The sequence below is a fragment of the Neovison vison genome, chromosome 2, assembly GCF_020171115.1.
Source record: "Neovison vison isolate M4711 chromosome 2, ASM_NN_V1, whole genome shotgun sequence".
Lineage (NCBI taxonomy): Eukaryota > Metazoa > Chordata > Mammalia > Carnivora > Mustelidae > Neogale > Neogale vison.
The window spans coordinates 80,340,600-80,360,656 of record NC_058092.1 but is presented as its reverse complement, the minus strand read 5'-3'; the positions used below and the strand labels follow the sequence as shown (position 1 = coordinate 80,360,656).

Sequence of the window (20,057 nt, the reverse complement as noted above, 5' to 3'; positions counted from 1 at the left end):
AAAATCTTTTTTTTAAAGCATTAAAAAAAGAAAAAATATATGCAAGTCATGTATGCTTGTTACAGAAAAATTAGAAAATATGGTTAAGTCTGAAGAAAAGAAATCATCCTATAATTGGAAATAACCAATAATATTTGCTTTTTATCTATACAGGCTTATATTCAAAACACTGTTTTGAAACCTGCTGTTTTCACTTAGAAACATATCATGAACATATGTTCATGTTAATAAATACATACACATCATCACTTTTAATCTCTGCATACTGTCCCACTGTTTCATTTAATTTGTTTAACCTCTCATCAAACATGTGAGTTTTCAGTATTTTCCATTTTAAACAATGTAGTGTCCCTTCAAATGCATATGTATTTGCACACTTGTTAACAACCTAATTAAGACATTTGGCACATGCTGTGTAACCAACATGCATACGCTGCTTGCTTGCATACATGTGCGTGTGCACACACACACAAACATAGCCAGTTACCTACATTTGTCTCTGCGCAGCATCCTCTTTTGGTAGTTCTTTTTATTTAAGATTTTATTTATTAATTTGAGAAAGAGAGGGAGGGAGAGAGAGATCACGAGCAGGCAGAGAGAGAGGTAGAAGCAGAATCCCCACTGAGCAGGGAGCCCAATGTGGGGCTCAATCCCAGGATGCTGGGATCACGACTTAGCCGAAGACAGCCGCTTAACTGACTAAGCCACCCAGATGCCCTCTTTTGGGAGTTCTGAACTCCTTGATGTTTCACCCCAGTGAGCCTCTCCCAGGGGCATCAGAGATAGTGAAAGGGGTCAGAGAAGTCTTCCTCTGTCTTCAGTTGCTAACAAGCCTCCCAGCTGACTGGCATGGAACTGGGTCTTGTGTGGCCTTCTCTAATGATCTGCCAGTGAATGAACGATTCCCTGATAATCAGCGTGTCCTAGTGGGAAGAGCACCAGCATTGGTGTCAGAGAGCCCCAGGCTAGTTACTTGGCCTCTCTAAGCCTTCATTTCCTCATTTATAAGTTAAAGATAACTACTTATTTCATAGTGTTATCATGAGAAATCAATGAAATAATGTGGGTAAAGGAACTATATTATTTAGAAGTATATTCAGCTCAAATGAAGACAACTTCAAACTGACCGAAGACAACCTCAAACAGACCGTGGATAAAATAAGACACAGTTTGTATCCCTCTCAAGTGAAAGTTCATGCAGGCAGTCTGTCACATTGTGTTTTGTTGCTTCTCCCTGGTAATCACGCCTTAGCCTCATTGGCCAATCTGGCAGAATCTACTTTCCTGGTAGCGGAACAGAAGAAATAGAAGACAAAGAGAGTGCAAAGTATACTGATGCTCTATCTTTTAAGGAAGATTTCCAGAAGCTACCACTTTGCACTTTCTCTTATACACGATTAGCCAGAACTAAACATCAAGAAAGACTGGAAACTCTGTAGTCTTTATTCTGGGAGGCCTTGAACCCAATTAAAAAAAAAAAAAAAAAGTCCGTTACTATGGCATACCCAGAAGGGCAGAGCACATAATGGGGGACAACTAAATTTTGCCATAGCATCAGTCACAGCTGCTGGCCTATAAGTGAGTCTGTGTTTGTGAGCATCCTCCTATCTTTCTCTTTTTTTATTTGCTAAAAGCATATACCTTTATATTTCTCAAGCAGTACGTTTTCTCTTTGAATCACAATTCAGCTACTGCAGCATCACAGAGATCTCAGAAGAGGGAATCAGGGAGCTTGTTCCAATTCTCTGTACCCCAAGAGGAAGCTTTGCTTCTTCTGGGATGACTGAGGGAACCTCGGCTGCTTCTGTTCAGATACATCAGGCAGTGGGACACAGCACAAGAGTCCTTGGCTGGGAACACAGGGGAGGAAGGCGAAGCAGAGCTATGTGGAAATTCGTTTCCTCAGTGGATCCTACCTTCAAGACTTCCTGCCTAGCTTAGGAACTTTTCTTTTCAATAATTAGTCCTTAGTTCCTGGTGGGAAAATTTAACAGATCTCCATAGCCAGAGTCATAGAAAAAGGCAAGCCAGTCCTGTGATTCTGGGTTTTTTTTTTTTGTTTGTTTTGTTTTTTTTCTTAATCACTCCTGCTTTTCCTCACTATCACTGATGCTTCTCTTGGGAGCAAAGTTGAATCTCAGGCATCAGCTCAGGAGGTGCTGTGTGTATTTGTGTGTCTTTTACACACACACATACATGCATGCTCACAGTTAGCCCCACTCACCCCACTCATTCAAACACACTCTCCTATTCAGCCTGGAATAAAGCCAAAGCGTATGGGCTTCCCTCAGAGCTAGTAAATTGTACACATCAGAAAAATGGGGGTGGTGTTGCAGTCTTCCCTAGGGTTCCTTCCTGTCCTAACAGTCTTTGAATGGTGGCAGGTCCTGATGTGGAACTGCTCCATTCCTGACTTCTAGAATACACAGAGATCAAGCTGTAGGAGTCTTTTATTTGGTAGAATTTTTAGAAAATAATTTATCACAAATTACCAGACACCAGCAACTCTCCCAGCCTAGTTTCTACCAGGGTAGCATGGCAGGTCCCCGGTGCCATTCTTAGCTTAAGAAGCAAGTGATAGAGTGAAAAGAGCAGGGCTAGGGAGACAGACCAATGTAGGTTCAAATCCTAGCTCCATCCTAGCTCAAATCCTAGCTCAACCCCAGGTCACTTCTGTGACCTGGTGCAAGTTAGCTGAGCTCTTTCGACCTCGGTTTCTCCGACTGTAAATTAAAGCAACAGTTTTTCCCTAAGAGTATAATGATTAAGGGAGACAATGAATATAGAGCATTTAACAAAGCGCCTGACACACAGTAAGCATTCAGTAGATGCTAGTTCTCCTAGCATTGGAGGAACCAAGTGAAGAAAGTAAATTGAAGAGAAATAAAATGGGAAAGGGGTGGAGGAGGCAGAAAGTGTATAAGAACAAAAAAAATGGTATGTGATGGTATGTGTGATGTGTTTTTAATTTCACCAGAAATACCCTTAGCTACTCTGAGTTGTGCCCTTGACACCCGAGGTTCTTGACTGACCAGAACTGCACCAACACTGCGTAGACCCAAATTTAAAGTAATACTGCCACCTGGTGGCCGAACTCATGTGCTTTTTGAATCTTGCAAAGGTGAAACCAGCTTCCAGTTCCAGATCTGTTTTAAAGGCAATCTGTAAATTGTAAGGGACTGCCTGAATTCCTTCATCCCTGTCACAAATTTATTGTTTCACCTACATTCCAGGTACATTCCAGGTACTAGAAAGTTCCTGCTCTCTTAGAATTGATATCACACAGAGAGGTAACAGATTAAAAACAAGGAAGCGGATGAATTGGAAGGAGAATGTGAGATAGAGATGCAGATGAGAAGATATTGCAGCAATAGGTTATGATAGAGAGTGACTAGAAATAGAAAATACTTCCCTGAGGAGTAAAATGTAGGCCGATAACTTGAATGATGATGAACTATCTATGCGGAGTTGTCTGGGCAGAGCAATGCAGGCAGAGGGCACGGCCAAGTGCAGAGCTCTCTCAGGAATGAGGGGTATACAGTGGAGAAGCAAAGAGAACAGGTGAGGAGGGTGAAGAGTAAGGGGAGTGGTGGCCAAAGGGCTCAGAGAGTAGGGCAGGTCCAGACTGTGACCGTATCAGCCTTGATGATGATCCTCAGAGGAACCTAGGGTTTATTGGAATGGGGAAACCAAGGACTGGGGTATTCTGATCTACATTTTTAAAGCTCAGTCTGGCTGCTGGGTGGAAAATGGATTTTAGAGGGCCAGGGCAGAATAAGGGAGGCCAGTCTGAAAGTTTCTATCGACGTCCAGGTGAGGTCCGAGTGGAAGCTTGGACTAAAGTGGTATTCTGGAACTGGAGCAGTGGGAATGGAATGGAGATTCACTTTGGAGTTGCAACTATCCTATCTTGTCAATGGATTGGAGAAAAGAGAGGGATCCAAGATGGCTCCACATCTTTAATGTGGGAATTAGGGATATGCCAGTGCTTTATGTAGTGTCTTCCCAGCAGCTGAGTCCATAAATAATTTTTAGAGAACAAGCCACAGATTCCAAGGTGACTAACATAGATGTCTCATTGCCTCAGAGAATACAGCGCAGCACTGAAGTTCTACAAGACCTTACGAACAGGAACATCTCTGACTTCTTGGTAAAAACATATCCTTCTCTTATACGAAGCAGGTAAGAAGAGATTCTTTCATAATTTACAAGCTGGCTCCCTGTAGAAAGTACTAACTAGAGACAGAAGATAATTTATTCTCACAGCTTATTGACAATCAGGGCAGTGAAATTTTATTTTTCCTGATTTACCCGAAAAAGCAATTGAGACATACATAAGTAAAAATGCAACTTAAAATTAGTTTTGCTGTCATTTTTCATTTTATCGAGGCCAAGTAATTTTAAGTCTAATCCATGCACCATTAAAAATAAAATTAAAAAGCCCACAATGCACCCAGTAATGCAGCCTCATGTTTTAACTAGTCAGAATGAGAGACAACATTTTGAGGGGAGAGTAAAGGAGAAAAAAGAGAGAAAAGGAGAGAAGCAAGGGAGAAAGGAACAAATCCGACCAACATAGAAAAAAAGCAGTGTGGGATGGCAGCCTGAGAGGAAGGCCACAGGTTGGCCAAGTTTGGGTCACCTTGTGGCACCCTAGCTATAAACCCTCCTCTGGGTCCTTGCCCTTCAGTGTGCCCCTGAGTTCCTCTGTGAGTGCCCCCTTTTGTCAGCTCTGCCGCTGCTCCTCTCTGGCCCCAGCGGGGAATGGGCAGTGTCAGCAACCGCTGTCAGAGCTTGACAAGAGCATGCTCTAGAAAGGGAGCCTTGGGGAACCCTGATTCAGTCCCCGTGTGCTCTGGGGCCTCATAATAAAACACATACTATCTAATTGTCATAATCCTTTCAGTTGCCTTCTCTGCCAGGCCCTGAACAAAGGCTAAGCCAACTCGGTTAACTAGAACACGCTGCCAGTGGGGAGAGCTGCTGCTGAGAAGGCAGTGCCAAGCCAGCACGAGCAAAATGAAAAAACACCATCCAAGCACAAGAATAAGAGCAGTGTGCATAGTATTTACTCAATAATGCAATAAAACCACAACCATCCCAAACTTTGCTCTCAGCAGTAAATTTGCAATATGGAATTCTGTGCTTGATGACAGTGATCGCTGACAGAGCCTGAACTGTGAGGTCTAGAATTGGCATCTGCTCATTACTTGTCATTTTACCCCCGACTGGCTAGAAGCCAGTGTCTTAACTTTGGGCTTGGACTAAGTCAGCACTTCTCCCCAGTGTACAGGTGATTGATATTAGAGTCTTGTTTGTGCAGGGTGGGAGATAGGAGGGCTGCAGCCTTCTCTCCACACCGATATAGTGGTGGCCCCATTTTCTGGGTCCAGATCGTCTGACAAAAGACCTGACCACAGGACCACCCAGAAAGCCCAGAATGCAGATATGACTTGGAGCACAGTCCTTCCTCTGCATGTGCACTTGGGCTCCGCCTCTGGGCCTGGAGGCTTCCCCCTTGTTTGGATACCAGGAAATGCAATACTGCCCCCCACCCCACGCTAGACGGAGCGGCCCCAGTGAGTGTTTGGAAAGAAAGTTAACACTACCGCCTTCCTTAAGAGACTCATTGTATAATTTGTTTTGGCTTTTAGTTTGAAGAGCAAATTCTGGGTCAACGAACAGAGGTAAGAAACTACTTTTGTAAGAAATTAAAATCTTAGATTGATCCATTTAAAATAACTGCACATTAAAAAAAAAACCACACCTGGAGCCACACGGGCTGTTCAATACGTACTCAGGAAATCGCAAATCATGTCCTGAAGGCTATGTGGCTAAGCAGTAGATCTCCTTGGAGAATATATAGGGGAGGTGGTGTTCCCTTAAGAGGTGTTCCAGAGCATTCCCACTCGGAGGGGGTTCTAAAACCTCACAAGGGTAACAGTGGAGAACTGCAGTGACAGGACCTGTAACCTAAGCCCTGCCACTCTGTGGCCCATCCCTCTTGAGCCTCAGGAGTCCAGCCCAGCCCCAGACTCACCCCATTCCTGGGGCATTCTCGAATCTCAAGTGGTTTCAGAGGCTTGGAGGAATATTCTAAGAGTGAGCTGACCTCCCATAGTCCCTCAGCAATAGGGCCTCTAGAATGAATGCAGAGCTGATATTAACCTGATTTCCTAGGTGGATTTTAAACCATGAAATGGAAATCCAGCCTTTAGAATTGCTCCCTAGAGGGAAATGTGGGGCCTCAGTTGAAGCAGAAATGGGGGGGTGGAGCAGTTTGAGTCCCTGAGAAATAAAGTTCCCCTCCTCTGTCTTACCTAAGCAGCAGATTAATTTTATTCTGTCAAGGAGTTTGGCTTTTATCCTGCCACTGCAGGGCTTTACACCCAAGAGTGATGGGCCCAGATTGGTGTCTGAGAATGATCACTTCAGACTGCCAAGCAGTGTGAAAGATGGGTGAGAGCAGGAGAGATCCAACACTAGGACCCCTGTTCAGGTTCCAACAGCGGAGTTAGGGCAGGAGATCTGCAAAGCACAGGAGTGGCACCAAAAAAGAACCCTTGATTGGGGTGTAGGTAGAGTCAGGGAAGACCTCAGAAAGAAGATGACATAAGACAGATGAGCCCGAGCAGGCCAGGTGCTCAAAAAAGGGCAAGGCACTCCTGGGAAGCTAGCAGCCCCACATTGGCAGAGATGCCAAGGCAGCCTGGACCAGCGGGGGCTCTGGAAGTGATCTGATGTGGCTGGCTTATGCTGCTTGAGGGAAGGCATGAGAGGGGTGACGTTGGAGAAGGGGGCAAAGACCAAACTCAGTAAAGATTGGGACTTACCCTGGAGGCAACCAGAAGGCATTGATAGTTGGTTTGTAAAGTGGAGCTGTGTTGCTGACTAGTCCGGACAATTCTCCCAAAGTACACACTGCCCTGCAGAACCCAAGAGAGCTTTCAACAGGTATGAAGCACCACAAGCATGGTTCGTGGCCCCGACTTGAGGACTTCTTGTTCCCTTGTCAGGTACGGAGGAATTTCCATTGGAGGAAAGCTCCCAGTTCTTCCCATCACTGGGGAAGCCCTTGTTGAATTTTTAAGCCACCTTGGCCAGATGATGAATGTGAGCGGGGTATGTAAACAGCCTGGAGATTTGGATAGAACTTCTGATGTGCTGGTTATCATGAAACAAATAATCATGAGTGTTAAGTGGAGAAAAAACCCCTTGTGCTGTTTTCTAGGGCCCTATCACCAGAGAGGCCTCTAAAGAAATGCCTGCTTTCCTTAAACATCTAGAAACTGAAGACAACATTAAGGTACTGGTCCTGCAACCTGCCCTAGAGCTAAAAATTCACGTGAGCTAGTTATTTTAGTTTTATTTCTCCAGCTTAATTACATTCCATCCCTCCTCCTGTTGAAATCTAGCCTGGAATGTCTTCCAGCTGCCAAACCTTTCCTCCTCCTCCTCACATTCTTTCTCCTGAAGCTCATTTTTTCTTTAAACAGCTGTAGCACAGCCTCACAAAGCCCATCTCTGCTCTGTAGGTGTGGTTTAACAACAAGGGCTGGCATGCCCTGGTGAGCTTTCTCAATGTGGCCCACAACGCCATCTTACGGACCAGCCTGCACAAGGACAAGAACCCCGAGGAGTATGGCATCACCGTCATCAGCCAGCCCCTGAACCTGACCAAGGAACAGCTCTCAGAGATCACAGTGTAAGCTGCCGTGGCCCCCAGCCTCCCAGCTTGCCCGTAGCCCTCTCCCCTCTTGAGACGCCCCCAAGAGGATTCTCCCTAATGTGAGCTGCTGGGCAGGATGGCAAGGTTGTTAAATCAGGCACACACGAACATGAGACTTTCAAGGGCCTCATGTACCAAACGGCTTGGCCATTTTTTCTCTTCATATTTATTTGGAAAGTAAGCATAGATTTGGTTCTCTTCCCTTTTGGCTCTTAATACCAAGTTCCTACTGGAGCTTGCACAAATATTCTCCTTACCAGTTTGCAAAGCGACTGCCGGGAACTAGGAAAGTGGAGCCAATCTTTCATCTCCTGGAATAATCATCTTAGATTCCAGGAATTTCCCTCAGATGGCCAGGCTTTCACGACGTCGACAGATTCTTGCCTTCCTCAAGCTTGGGTTTTCACTGCATAGCTTCAGGCAATGCAAGATGCCAGTCCCAGGCAATCTGTAGTATGTGTGCGCCATTCGGGGCCTGTATTCAGTGGGGAGGGCTTCGTGAGTGCAAACTTCTGGGAGACTGCGAGGGTCCTCATGTTCCTATTCCAGTGTATTCAGTGCCCTCAACACTCGCCCCAAATGTTCCGTGTCATTGGCTAAAACTTGGGCCCTGGTCCCCTGGGGCCTTCCTTCGGACACCTTCTGAGGCCCTCACCTGAGGAAGAATAGTCTATCCTATGCCAGTCCTCACTCAGCCGAGGTTTCTGCATCTGCAGCCCAGCCTCTTGAATCTGAAATAAAAAATAAGTCTTCTGTGGTTATAAAAACATAACATAAAAATACATAAAAGAGTATATGATTGTTAAATAAAGTGTATAGAACAGAGTTTTTAAAAACTTATTTTCTACAATCCTCCACACACAGTTTAGGGTCTTGCCTCTAAACATTTTGTGTTTTCTTCCGGTTATTTATGCTCTCCTTCCTGCATGTGTGGATTGTGCCCTTTGTAATTTCAGCAGGGCTGTGCCTGACACACGCGGTGCCTCATGGGAATTAGTAGGAAGTGCTCCGCTCTCTGTGCAGGCACTGTCCCGGGCCAGCGCCCCGCTCCTATGTGACGTGCAGGTGGGACTCAGCCAACCTGCCGCCTTAGCCACACGCTTTCTCAGAGATACAGGAGAGAGTGAAGAGAGCCAAGCTCCTATATGACTGGCCAGTTCTCTTTTCACTTAAATTTACATTATGAATATTTCCCCATGTTGCAATATGTTTCTTGAAAGTGTGATTGAACAGGATTTCGCAGACCATATTGTTGTCTAAACAGAAAACCCAGGACTTATCTACAGACAAATTATGAGAAGTAATAAGAACATTGAGATTAATATAAGAATCCATTTCTGTATACCAACAAATAATTAGAAAAGGTAACAAAATTTGTTTAGATTATTATATTAACATGAAAAATGTTTGATATTAACATTAATATTAGTATTCAGTAGTATCATGGAATAGGAAACCCACAGATATCCACGTAACCTTGACCCAGTTTGACTAGCACAACTGAGTGAAGAAACAAGCTTCCAGGGGATTCTGGAGGCGATTTCCTGGAGTTGGGTAAGGCTAACTGAGCCTGAGCCTAACTTTGTCCTTCTCCAGCTTCTGCTCCTCCTTCCCCTCTCTCTCACCGTGTCTCTCATCCTCCTGCAGGCTGACCACTTCGGTGGATGCTATGGTTGCCATCTGTGTGATTTTTGCCATGTCCTTCGTCCCAGCCAGCTTTGTCCTTTATTTGATCCAGGAGAGGGTAAACAAAGCTAAGCACCTCCAGTTTGTCAGCGGAGTGAGCCCCACCACCTACTGGCTGACCAATTTCCTCTGGGACATTGTAAGTGTCAGGTCATTGCTTCCGTGGGCCCACGGTGGGGAGGTATTTGTCTGGTCCGACTGAGGGGACCTAGTAGGGTGGGCTGTTGCCAGGTGCTGTGATGAGGGCCTTGTGTGTTCGCTGTTTCTTGGAAAGGCACAGAATTAGGAGCCCCAAGCCAAGGAAGGATGTGGGGCCCAACTTAACAGCTACTGAGTTGGGGCTTTGCTTGCCCTGCCCCAAGGGACCTTCTGACCCAGTGAATAATTAGTGAGCTTCAGACATGAGGATGCCTTTCCCGGGAATAATCTGGGACTGAAGAGGTAGTATCGAGAGCTCCTTCATCCTGCATTCTCTTCTTACATCCTGATCCACCCCTTAAGGGGGAAGGATGGAACTTCTCCTGAGGTAGAGTCACTGAATAAATATAGGACATCAGTTAAATCTAAATTTCAGATAAAATAATGATTTTAGTATAAGTATATCCCATCTGCTAAATACTGTATGCATACATACTTTTAATAAAAAAACGAATCAGTTGTTTATCTGAAATTCAAATATAAATGAGCAATCCTACATTTTTATTGGCTAAATCTGGCAACCCTACCCAGTGGCCTTACTTTGCTTTCCCAAAGAAACCAGACCTCCACCAAATCAGATTAGCCACCACTTTAGGGAATATAAGAAAAAATTATTTATCAAGTCAATAGCAGACTGCCACCTCTCTCACAACCAGGATTATTGGGGGCAGGAAGGAGTTAGGATGAGTTATCTTATGACAGACCACAGGGTCAAAATAAATTGGCAGCAAAGCCTTAATTATAATGTAGCAGGGGTCATTATGACATCAACTCCAGTGTTTTCTGGACACTGTGGCTAACAAGATCCTTTGTTTTATCCCAGCATTCTAAGATTAACGTGAGTCTCCGTTTCATGTTATGTTAAGAGATATCATGGTGGAAACCAACACAAACAACTTTTTCACAGTGGTTTTGAATAATGATGACAAATACTAGGGCTTATAAACACACGGTTTCTTTGATCTTAGCTTCCTAACCACAGTCATCACTGAATAATACAAAACCAGAAACCGTCAATAACAACTAAATTCGTTCTTCTCTATCCTATCTACCTGAGAAAACACTTACAAACGCACAGGGAGGAGTCAGAATCCTGAGGCCTCACTTTGGATAAGAATATTAAGCATGAAAGTGCTGGGTTTTGCATTCTACTTTTTTTTTTTTTTAATAAAGATGAGGATTGTAGAATTTGTACTTTGGGTGGACCCATGCATGTGCCTAGCTACAGAGATCTCTGAGCCTGAGCAGAAACGTGCATAGAAGTCTAGACTGGGTGTCTGGTGGGAGGTAATGCTAGCCACTGTGGCTGCCCACCTCTCCCTATCTGTCCTAATGTCTTTAGGACTGAATTGTATAGGAAGGGAAGAAAAGGGATAAAGTGATAAAAGGCCTCATGAAATTCAACTATTTGTTCAATAGTTCAAATAGTTCAACTCTTTGAACTTCATGAGGCCAAGACTAAATATTTTGAGGTTTTCTGTGTTCAAGAGACATGCTTAGAAAGTAGAATCAGTAGGACTTCATGACCACTTACAAAGAGAAAAGAGAAATCAGGTGGATTTTTAGAACTCATTCTCTCAAAGATAGAGACTGAAGCTTCCCTGCACTGGGAGGTGGGAGTGGGGAGTAGTAGGAGGCCTAGGGACAACTTAATGTGTGTTGGCTGACCAAGAACTGTTTAGACAACTACAGTCAGAATCCCAGACCATTATAAGTGCTGGAGGAGCCTGCCCCCCCCCATTTTATGGAACAGGAGACAGAGAAGAACACTTCCTGAGAAGTTAAGTGTCTCGTTCTCCTCTTCTCTCTTCGAGATGAATTACGCTGTGAGCGCTGCTCTGGTGGTGGGAATCTTCATCGGGTTTCAGAAGAAAGCCTACACTTCTCCAGAAAATCTCCCTGCCCTTGTTGCCCTGCTCATGCTGTATGGGTGAGTTGTTTGGGTCATTAGCTAATGCCACCCAAAGGGAAGCCAAGAGAGGTGCGTGCTCTTCTGACAGGAAACCAGGGTTTCTGGCAGCCAGGTTAGCACCCTCTGCAGGGTGTGCTGCTACCGACCAGGAATCTGTTGCAGACTCCATGCACGGAGCTGCTTCTGAGGCTCGAATGAATCTTCTTCCACTCCAGCTGGGGCCTGTCCAGGGTCTGGGAGTCCCTCATTCTCCCATCCCTCACCCGTCTCTGATTCTCATTCATCCACAGCCAACCTGTCCATCTCAGTGTCTCCTGCTGGACTGGCCAAGAGTTATTTGCTCATGGAAGACTGCAGCTGAAAGGCTGCCCCTGAGCCAGGGCCAGAGGATGACCCAGGGATTAAATCTCATAGAATCATAGAGCAGGACATGCAACTTTATACCCTGGCCTACTCCCCACTGTGTATGTACTCATGGACAAGTAATTTTCCCATCTGGGCCTCAGTTTCCTCATCTGTGAAATGGAAATAAGACACCTGGTCCTTCCTGCGAGGGCCAGTGAAGTCTTGCAGGAGTGGTGTTCTCTGTTCATCTCTCTTTGAAATAAAGAATTCAGGAGCCAGGACTGTCAGTTGTGAAGATGAACCTCCTGGGATCTCAGCTTGGCTTTGGTGATCCCAACTAGAGTGGGAAGCATTGTGGGTAGACACAGCCCCTCTGCCTGGTAAAAGGCATGTTAACAGCCACCATCTCACTTGCTCCTCACCAAACCCCAGTGAGGTAGCCAGGGAAGAAATCACTGTCTCCCTTCAAAGATGAAGAATGAAGCCCAAGGGACGGATCCGCTTTCTGGTCATCCTGAGACTCTCTCCAGGGCAGGCATGTCCCCTCATTTGGGGAAATGCATTATATCTAGTGGTACAGAGACTGCAACTCTGTCACACTGCATTGTGTCATTTCCCCTCACAGATGGGCAGTCATTCCCATGATGTACCCCGCGTCCTTCCTGTTTGATATCCCCAGCACAGCCTACGTGGCCTTGGCTTGTGCTAATCTGTTTATCGGCATCAACAGCAGTGCCATCACCTTCATCTTGGAATTATTTGAGAATAATCAGGTGAGCATGACTTCTGTGGCTTCCTTGTTGGATTACGAAAATATTAGAGAGAGTGTCTGATGGTCAAGCAGAGCCAGAAGCAAATACTGTGGCTGGGCACCCTTAGTGCATACGTGAATGTGTCTCCCTCCTTCCCTCCCTCTCCCATCCTTGCTGCTTGCCTCCTTCCCTTCACTTTCCCTCTTCTTCCTCCCTCCCTTCCTCCCTCCCTCCCCCTATTCCTTCCTTCCTTCCCTGTTTTCAGCAAGCTCATTTAACTGTATTTGTGTGCTCTGAGTCTCGTGGTTTTCTGAGCTTGTTTTGCAAGCTATAAATGACCTTTTGTGATCCCAAGCTTTTAGATTTTCTTACTCCTTCAGAGTTTCCTTGGTGACTTTGGGTGTTAGGTTTTTCTACACACACACATTCACACATACATGTGTGAGTGCATTGACGTGATTTCAAAGGAACAAAAAGGCCTACAAGGAAGTCTCCTTCCTACCCCTGACTCCCAGTCACCTGCTTTGCTTCTCCAGAGATGACCTTTCATTTCTGTTTCTTAGGTGTTCTGGCAACAAATAAACAAATGCATAAATTTTCTTTCTCCCACTTCCTTGTACATATAGTAATGGAGTAACACTATTCTATATGAAACTTAATTCTGAGGATAGGGTTAGAAATGTACGGTGCTGAGTGAATCACTTTTCTGAGCTATGAAGTACAGTTGTCCTGTGCATGCTCCCTAGATGTCTCCTGGCCCAGAAAGAGCCGGCCAGGCTAACCCCTAAAACGATGACAGCAGCTCCAGGGCTGTCTGTGCGCCCCACCCCCACAGCCAGCTGTGTCTGAGCCTGGGTTTGGCCAGCCCAGCCCGGAACACTCTCAAGCCCCAGCAGGCCTGCCAGTGGCCTCTCTAGCCTGTTCCTCCCTCACTAGGTCTTTGAGTTCAGAGGGTGCACACCAGCCAGCACATCAGCACTGCTGTCCTGCGACCCCTGTCCCCACTCCTGCCTCTGGGCCCTGCTGGGAGGACCTCAGGCAATCTCCACTCCCAACCCCATGGCCTCCTGAGTGATGCTTCCCCAGACCTTGTCAGACTTCCTGCAACAAAACCCCATTTGTCCCATGACTTGTAAAATAATGTACTATGTCACAGTCAGAGAAATGGTTGGGAAAGAACACAGACTCTGCTGATGACAGAGCCTCCTGGCATACTGAAAATGCTCCTCTTCAGAACTGTTTGTCATGGGCTCACAGCCCACTGTGTCTTAAGAGATTGTGTTACTTCAGAAAAATTAAAGAGTAAGCTCAAAACACTCTCCCTGCTGAGGGCTACACTCATCTAGCTGACATTTCTGGAGCACATCCCCTTGCCCTGCAGAAAAGCTGCTTATTTTCTTGTAAGTCCTCAGAGAGGCAGATGCTGCCAAGATTCCGCTATCCCTCAGGAGGCTCCCAGGTCCCAGAGCTGCTGTCCCCACCGAATCAAGAGGCATCAACTAGGTGAACCCCACATAATGATGGTGCAGGTGTAAACCCATGCGAGCTGCTTGTCCTACCCTGCAGGAACTCCCAGGCCAGTCTAGAAAGGACCTGTGCCCCAAGCTAGGAACCGATACGAACCGTAGTACCTGGCATTCCATAAGACAGCATGTGATAGAACAGCAAGGGAAGGAGACAGATAAAACACTGCCGATCAGAATGAGCTAAAGTGCTAGGCTACAGGGCTCAGGAGAATCCAGGCAGAGGAAATTCCGTTGAGCCTGGCCTGGAATAAGAAGGATTTTATTAGCCCATTTAATAAATAATGAGGTGCCTACTATGAGCTAATCATTGAGTAAGGAGGACCCAGCCCCTATCCTCCAAAATAATTAGGACCCAGTCCCTATCCTTCAGAGACCAGTGGCTAGCAGGGACAGCAGGCAAAGTAAGAAGTACTTAACCCTGTGACAGTGTTGTAGATACTATCAGAGAGAAGTAGGTATTTTACATAGAAATCTGAAAAGGCTTTTGAGAGAAGGGATTATTTGAGCTAGGTTTTTTTTTTTTTTAAAAAGATTCTATCTATCTATTTATTTATTTATTTGGGAAAGGGAGAGAGAATCTCAAGCAGACTTCACTCTAAGCATACAGCCTGAAGTAGGGCTCAATCTCACGACCCTGACTTCGTGATCTAAGCCAAAACCAGGGGCTGGATAGTTAATGGACTGAGCTACCCAGGCATTGCTCCAGCTAGCTTTCCAAAGTTCTGGAATCTGCCAGAGAACAGATGGGGAGAGAGCATTCTTTCCTAATAGCAATCATTAATAGAAGCTAGGGGCACAAAGGCCTAAAGGCATAAAAGCACTGTGCTGGGAGGAGGGGGAGCACTGTGCATGGAGAGGGGAGCAAGAGAGGTCATGTGAGCAAAGGTGTGTGGGCCAGAAGGAAGCCAGTTGTGCTGTAGTGGCAGGGGTGGGGGGTGCAGATTAATGGGCAGCCTCTGCCCTCTTGGGGGAGGCTCTGGCCAACACTGTTGGGCTGAAGTAGCAACCACCATCTGACCACCTGAAAACAAGTTCCCCCAGCTCAACACATACACCAGAGAGTCCCCGTCCCATTTTTCTACTGGCAACAGCCACAGACACCTAGCTGTGCTGTGGGAGCTGAGAAGCAGAGCCAGAAGACACACAGGGCCCCTCGCCCCTCTAGCACAAGCAGGGCTAAGAGCAGATGCAAGCGCCTCAGAAGCTCATCACAGCTCACAGCTGCACCATAGGAGGAAAAGCCTGGGCTGCACTCCCAGCAGCTGCTGCCTCTCCCAGGAGCAAATGCCTTGGAAGGCTGGTGTATAAGTGAGTCTTCCATGACAGCTCCCCATGCAGGCTGCCTGCCTAGTGGCCCCTCCTGTGAGTATTCCAGAACCTCCATATCTGTGTGACAGATCCTTCCTGTGGCCAGTCTGGGTGCTAGGCCCCCTCCATCTGCAGGCCTTACCCTGGTCCTGCCCAACGAGGGCCTCCAGGCCCCACCCTGCTTAGGAGGGGCAGGTAGGGTCAGTCCCCACAACTGACTGCCCTGTTTTTCTGTGTTTCAGACACTGCTCAGATTCAATGCCGTGCTGAGGAAGCTGCTCGTTATCTTCCCCCACTTCTGCCTGGGCCGGGGACTCATTGACCTGGCGCTGAGCCAGGCCGTGACGGATGTCTACGCCCGGTTTGGTGGGTGGCCTTCGAGGCCCCGGATCCTCTGCGCAGGGGCGGGCTGCCGGGGGAGTTCCTATGCCAGACCTACAGCCTGGGCTAGAGCAGGGGGACACCTGGTGGGTCTGGGAGTATACTTCTGCCCACAAGGGATCAATTGCCTCTGTCTCTGTGGCTGAGGAGCCACAGGAGATGTCAGGAGCAGGCTCCAACTCTTCTCTGCTCTGACTAGAGCAACTGGGGCGTGGGTCCAGCTGTCGCTTACTCCTTTGCATCAGGCCTGGTCCAGCTGGGCCAAATGGTGTGACCAGGTCTCTGGGGGCAGCTGGGGCAGCCGAGTGGACTCATTCTTGTCCGCAGGTGAGGAGCACTCCGCAAACCCATTCCAGTGGGACCTGATTGGGAAGAACCTGGTTGCCATGGCCGCAGAAGGGGTGGTGTACTTCCTCCTGACTCTCCTCATCCAGCACCACTTCTTCCTCACCCGATGGTACGTTCAGGCCGCTGCCCTAAGGCTGCCGAGGGCGGCGTCTTGCATCTGTCCAGGGACTTGGCTTCACACCCATGCAGTCCTCTCCCTCCTCACCAGCCCCTCTCCACAATGGTTCTCTATACCCTTAAAGGCTGGCTTGTTCTGAATAACACAAGGACAGAGACACTAAAATAGGTACTTTGGAATTTGGAAGAATCTAAGCTTGAAAGTATTTAAAATACAGCTGTTTTTTAAAAATATTTTATTTATTTATTTGACAGAGATCACAAGTAGGAAGAGAGGCAGGCAGAGAAAGAGGAGGAAGCAGGCTCACCGCGGAGCAGAGAGCCTGATGTGGGGCCCGATCCCAAGACCCTGGGATCATGACCTGAGCCGAAGGCAGAGGCTTTAACCCACTGAGCCACCCAGGCGCCCCTAAAATATAGTTTTTCATTTCATTCACTAATATTTAAAACCTCTCATCTCGTTAACAGATACTCCTTTTAAGTTGGATAATCGTCTTACAAATGATGACAATTAAGGGAGATCCAAAGTACTGAGAAATTGATTTATGTGTTCACAAGAAAATAGACAAGGTGGGCCCCTTTGCTAATTAGAGGTATGAGAGTGGGGACAGGGAGTAACATAGGATGACAACCAGGGCAACTGAAGCCAGGAGCAGTGTGAAGAGTGGGTGCAGGGATTGTGCCCCTCTGGGTGGGAGCAGCGGGGGCAGTGACTGCCAACCGTGACCCAGCCCAGCTGTGCCATTTTTTCCTGGCTTCTTGACCCAGGCCTTGCCTCCTTCTGACATGAGCACTCAGGTTTTCAGAAGGCTGTCCCTCTGCCATCCAGGCTGACCTTCACTAGGGCTTAGCCCAGGGTCCCCAGCTGTAGATCACAGGGCCCTTGGAATGTGTGCTTTTCCAGACAGTGTTTTGCTTCTTATCCTTTCATCATCTCAGGCTGAGTCTGGCTACATATAAATAAAGATACAGAGGACTTGGTTTGGGTTTTAATCCGTAGGGAATTGAGTTACTAGAAACAGATGTAGCTGGGAAGATTGAATGAGATAATGGGTATCAACACACTTGGAATAAAATGATGTGACCGGGAAGTGGTGCTGTGATGGGGGACAATGGGGTGGGGGGTGATGTCTGTGGAACCCTCAGCTCCCACAGGCCTCCTTCTACAGCTCTGGCCACTTCTTAGACCTTGGGCTAAAAGGGAGGAGGCAGACTTGTTTACCAAAGCAGACCAAGTAGCTTCAGACTCTGGTGTCAAAAAATTGAGCACGTCTTACCACGTTAGGCCTGAAATAACACCAGAGAAGTATTCCACGATCTGTGGCTTCACCACAGCCACACTCATGCTGAGAGGCAACCAGGCAAAGAGAAGGGCAGAAGAAAGGGAGTTTTTGGTAGAGGAGTAAGTGCTAACATGTGGGGAGTTCACAGAAGGGTAAAAGTGGGGGGGTGAGAGAGGAGTCTGGAGAGGTAGGCAGAGCCAAGTCCTGAAATGCGCATTACCTTGGTGGGGACTTCAAGTTTAAGCTTGAAGGCAGCACGGAGCTGTTGTAGTGTTTTAATCAGGCAGGTGAATGATCTGCCCAGTCTAGAAGGAGAGAGACCAGACAGTAGGCCATTTTGGCACCCAAGCAAGAGTCAGTGGTGGCCTGGATAGGAGAGGGGCCATTGGGGGGTGGAGAAGAATAGGTTGATTGGGTAAATGGTAGACAAGACAAGATTTATGATGAATTAGAAGTGGCCAGTGAGACTGTAGGCCAAAGTGGTCAGGGAGGGTTTCAGAGAAGATGCTGTGTTTTTAAGGTTGGGGAGTCTTCTGTTTGGCAGAGCAGGAGGAAGAGGACGCTGAGGCCCTGGACATGCCTCTAGAGGCTAGTAGGTACTAGGGACCAAGTCTTGATCAAATGGTTGGGAGAGGAGTTAGTTCAAGAGATAAGTGGGAGACGGGTGATGTTTACTGAGTGCTTACCATAGATGAAATGTTTTAATAATGATAACAGTTGCCAGGTTTTGAGTTCTGACTCCATGCCACATGCTGTGCCAAGTTCATCTCCATAGTCCTGTGAGGTAGACCCTCTTTTCCCCTCCCTACCATATGGTTGAAGGAGGTGAGGTTTAGAGAGGTTCAGTGACACATCCAGGGTCATACATGGAGAGACCAGGACTGGAAAGCGTGGGCACTGCACACCAACCCATTCCTCTCCCCTTCCATCCTCTAGGATTGCTGAGCCTGCGAAGGAACCCATCATAGATGAAGATGATGATGTGGCTGAAGAAAGACAAAGAATCACTAGTGGGGGAAATAAAACTGATATCTTAAGGCTAAATGAACTAACCAAGGTAAGGGAGTAGGTGCAGATGATTTAATCTGGAGGTGCCAGTTGGATCCACAGATGGTACAACATGGTAATTTGCCTTTTGCAGAATAAGCAATATGCCTATGCAAGCAATTCATTTTCCTAATTTTATGTGAGATTGTCATCGCTATGTTATAGCTTGCCTTCCAAGAACACCTAACTCCAGCGCATTCACCCCAGTATTCATCTTGGGCTCTGGCACAGGGCCTCAGTGGGAGCCCCTACACCTGAGCCTTACTCACCCTTCCCCCTTCCATCTCTGCATGCTGGGTCAGCTTCAAGGTTTCCCAGGGCTCACAACACCCATGCCATCATGTAACCTCCTCGTGTTGGTAATTCTCCCCTAAACTACCCTTTGCTCTCTCTTCCCTTCCCGCTCGAACCCTCTCTCGGTTCTCAGTCCAGTTTCTCTGCATCTTGCAGATTTATTCAGGCACCTCCAGCCCAGCAGTGGACAGGCTGTGTGTCGGCGTACGCCCTGGAGAGGTGGGTACCCTGCAGACTCCTGTGTGTGCTGCTTCTCCCTGCTGTGGCAGGGATCTCGCAAAGAAATCTGAGGCAGCCACAGAGGTCATTTTAAAATTTCTAGCAGCCACATGAAAAAAGTAAAGAAATAAAAAATTTTAAAAAACAGGTGAAATTAATCTTGATGATTTATTTTACCTAATATATCTGAAGTATTGTTGCATTAATATGTAATTTATATAAAAATTATTGATGCAACATTTTATATTCTTTTTTTGTTATTGCTTTAAGTTTTCAAAATCCTGGGTGTTTTATACATATAGCACATGTCAGTTCAGACCAGATGCATTTCAAGTGCTCAGTGGTCACTGTAAGGAAGGAAAATCCTCTTTCCTCTACCCTCCTGGGTTCTCTGCTTAGAGCTCTGCAAATTGGACTGATGAAAGACAGATTAAGAAGAAAAAACAAACAAAATTTATTAGGGAATGATCAGAGATAAATGACAGGAGAGGTGGTTAGAACTTGGGCTTATATAGCATCTTAGCAAAGGAATGATACATTTTTAGGAAAGTGACAAGACAAAGGGAAAGGACCTTAAGTCAGTGGGGTTGGAGAATTATAGAAAAGGCAAATATGGGGGAAACCAATTGTAGATAAAGGCTGGTGAGTAGTTTGTTATGTAGATTCCTCTGGTGCTGTCTCCAGGCTAAAGCTTGGAAGCTGTTTCTGGCAATTAACTTTTATTTTTCCTGTTAGAGAGGGCAAGAGAGGACACCTTGTAAATTTATGTCATGCTTTTAGGCACAGGAGAGGGCAGAGAACTTTTATTTTTTTTAAGATTTTATTTATTTATTAGAAAGAGAGCACAAGCAGGGGAAACAGGAGAGGGAGAAGCAGACTCCCTGCCAACTAGGGAGTCTGACACAGGCCTCC

At 46.5% G+C, this 20,057-nt stretch overlaps 1 protein-coding gene across 1 annotated transcript in view; it reads left to right on the top strand.

The window, feature by feature from the left end:
• The window catches only part of ABCA4 (ATP binding cassette subfamily A member 4), a 124,117-nt gene that overhangs the window by 87,629 nt on the left and 16,431 nt on the right, over positions 1 to 20,057 (top strand). The window contains exons 31-42 of the mRNA XM_044238716.1: positions 4,088 to 4,182; positions 5,655 to 5,687; positions 7,017 to 7,122; positions 7,232 to 7,306; positions 7,536 to 7,705; positions 9,377 to 9,554; positions 11,428 to 11,543; positions 12,496 to 12,643; positions 15,699 to 15,822; positions 16,165 to 16,294; positions 18,522 to 18,642; positions 19,083 to 19,145. Of these exons, the coding sequence (XP_044094651.1) occupies positions 4,088 to 4,182; positions 5,655 to 5,687; positions 7,017 to 7,122; positions 7,232 to 7,306; positions 7,536 to 7,705; positions 9,377 to 9,554; positions 11,428 to 11,543; positions 12,496 to 12,643; positions 15,699 to 15,822; positions 16,165 to 16,294; positions 18,522 to 18,642; positions 19,083 to 19,145 (1,359 nt within the window). The remainder of the gene's footprint in view (positions 1 to 4,087; positions 4,183 to 5,654; positions 5,688 to 7,016; positions 7,123 to 7,231; positions 7,307 to 7,535; positions 7,706 to 9,376; positions 9,555 to 11,427; positions 11,544 to 12,495; positions 12,644 to 15,698; positions 15,823 to 16,164; positions 16,295 to 18,521; positions 18,643 to 19,082; positions 19,146 to 20,057) is intronic.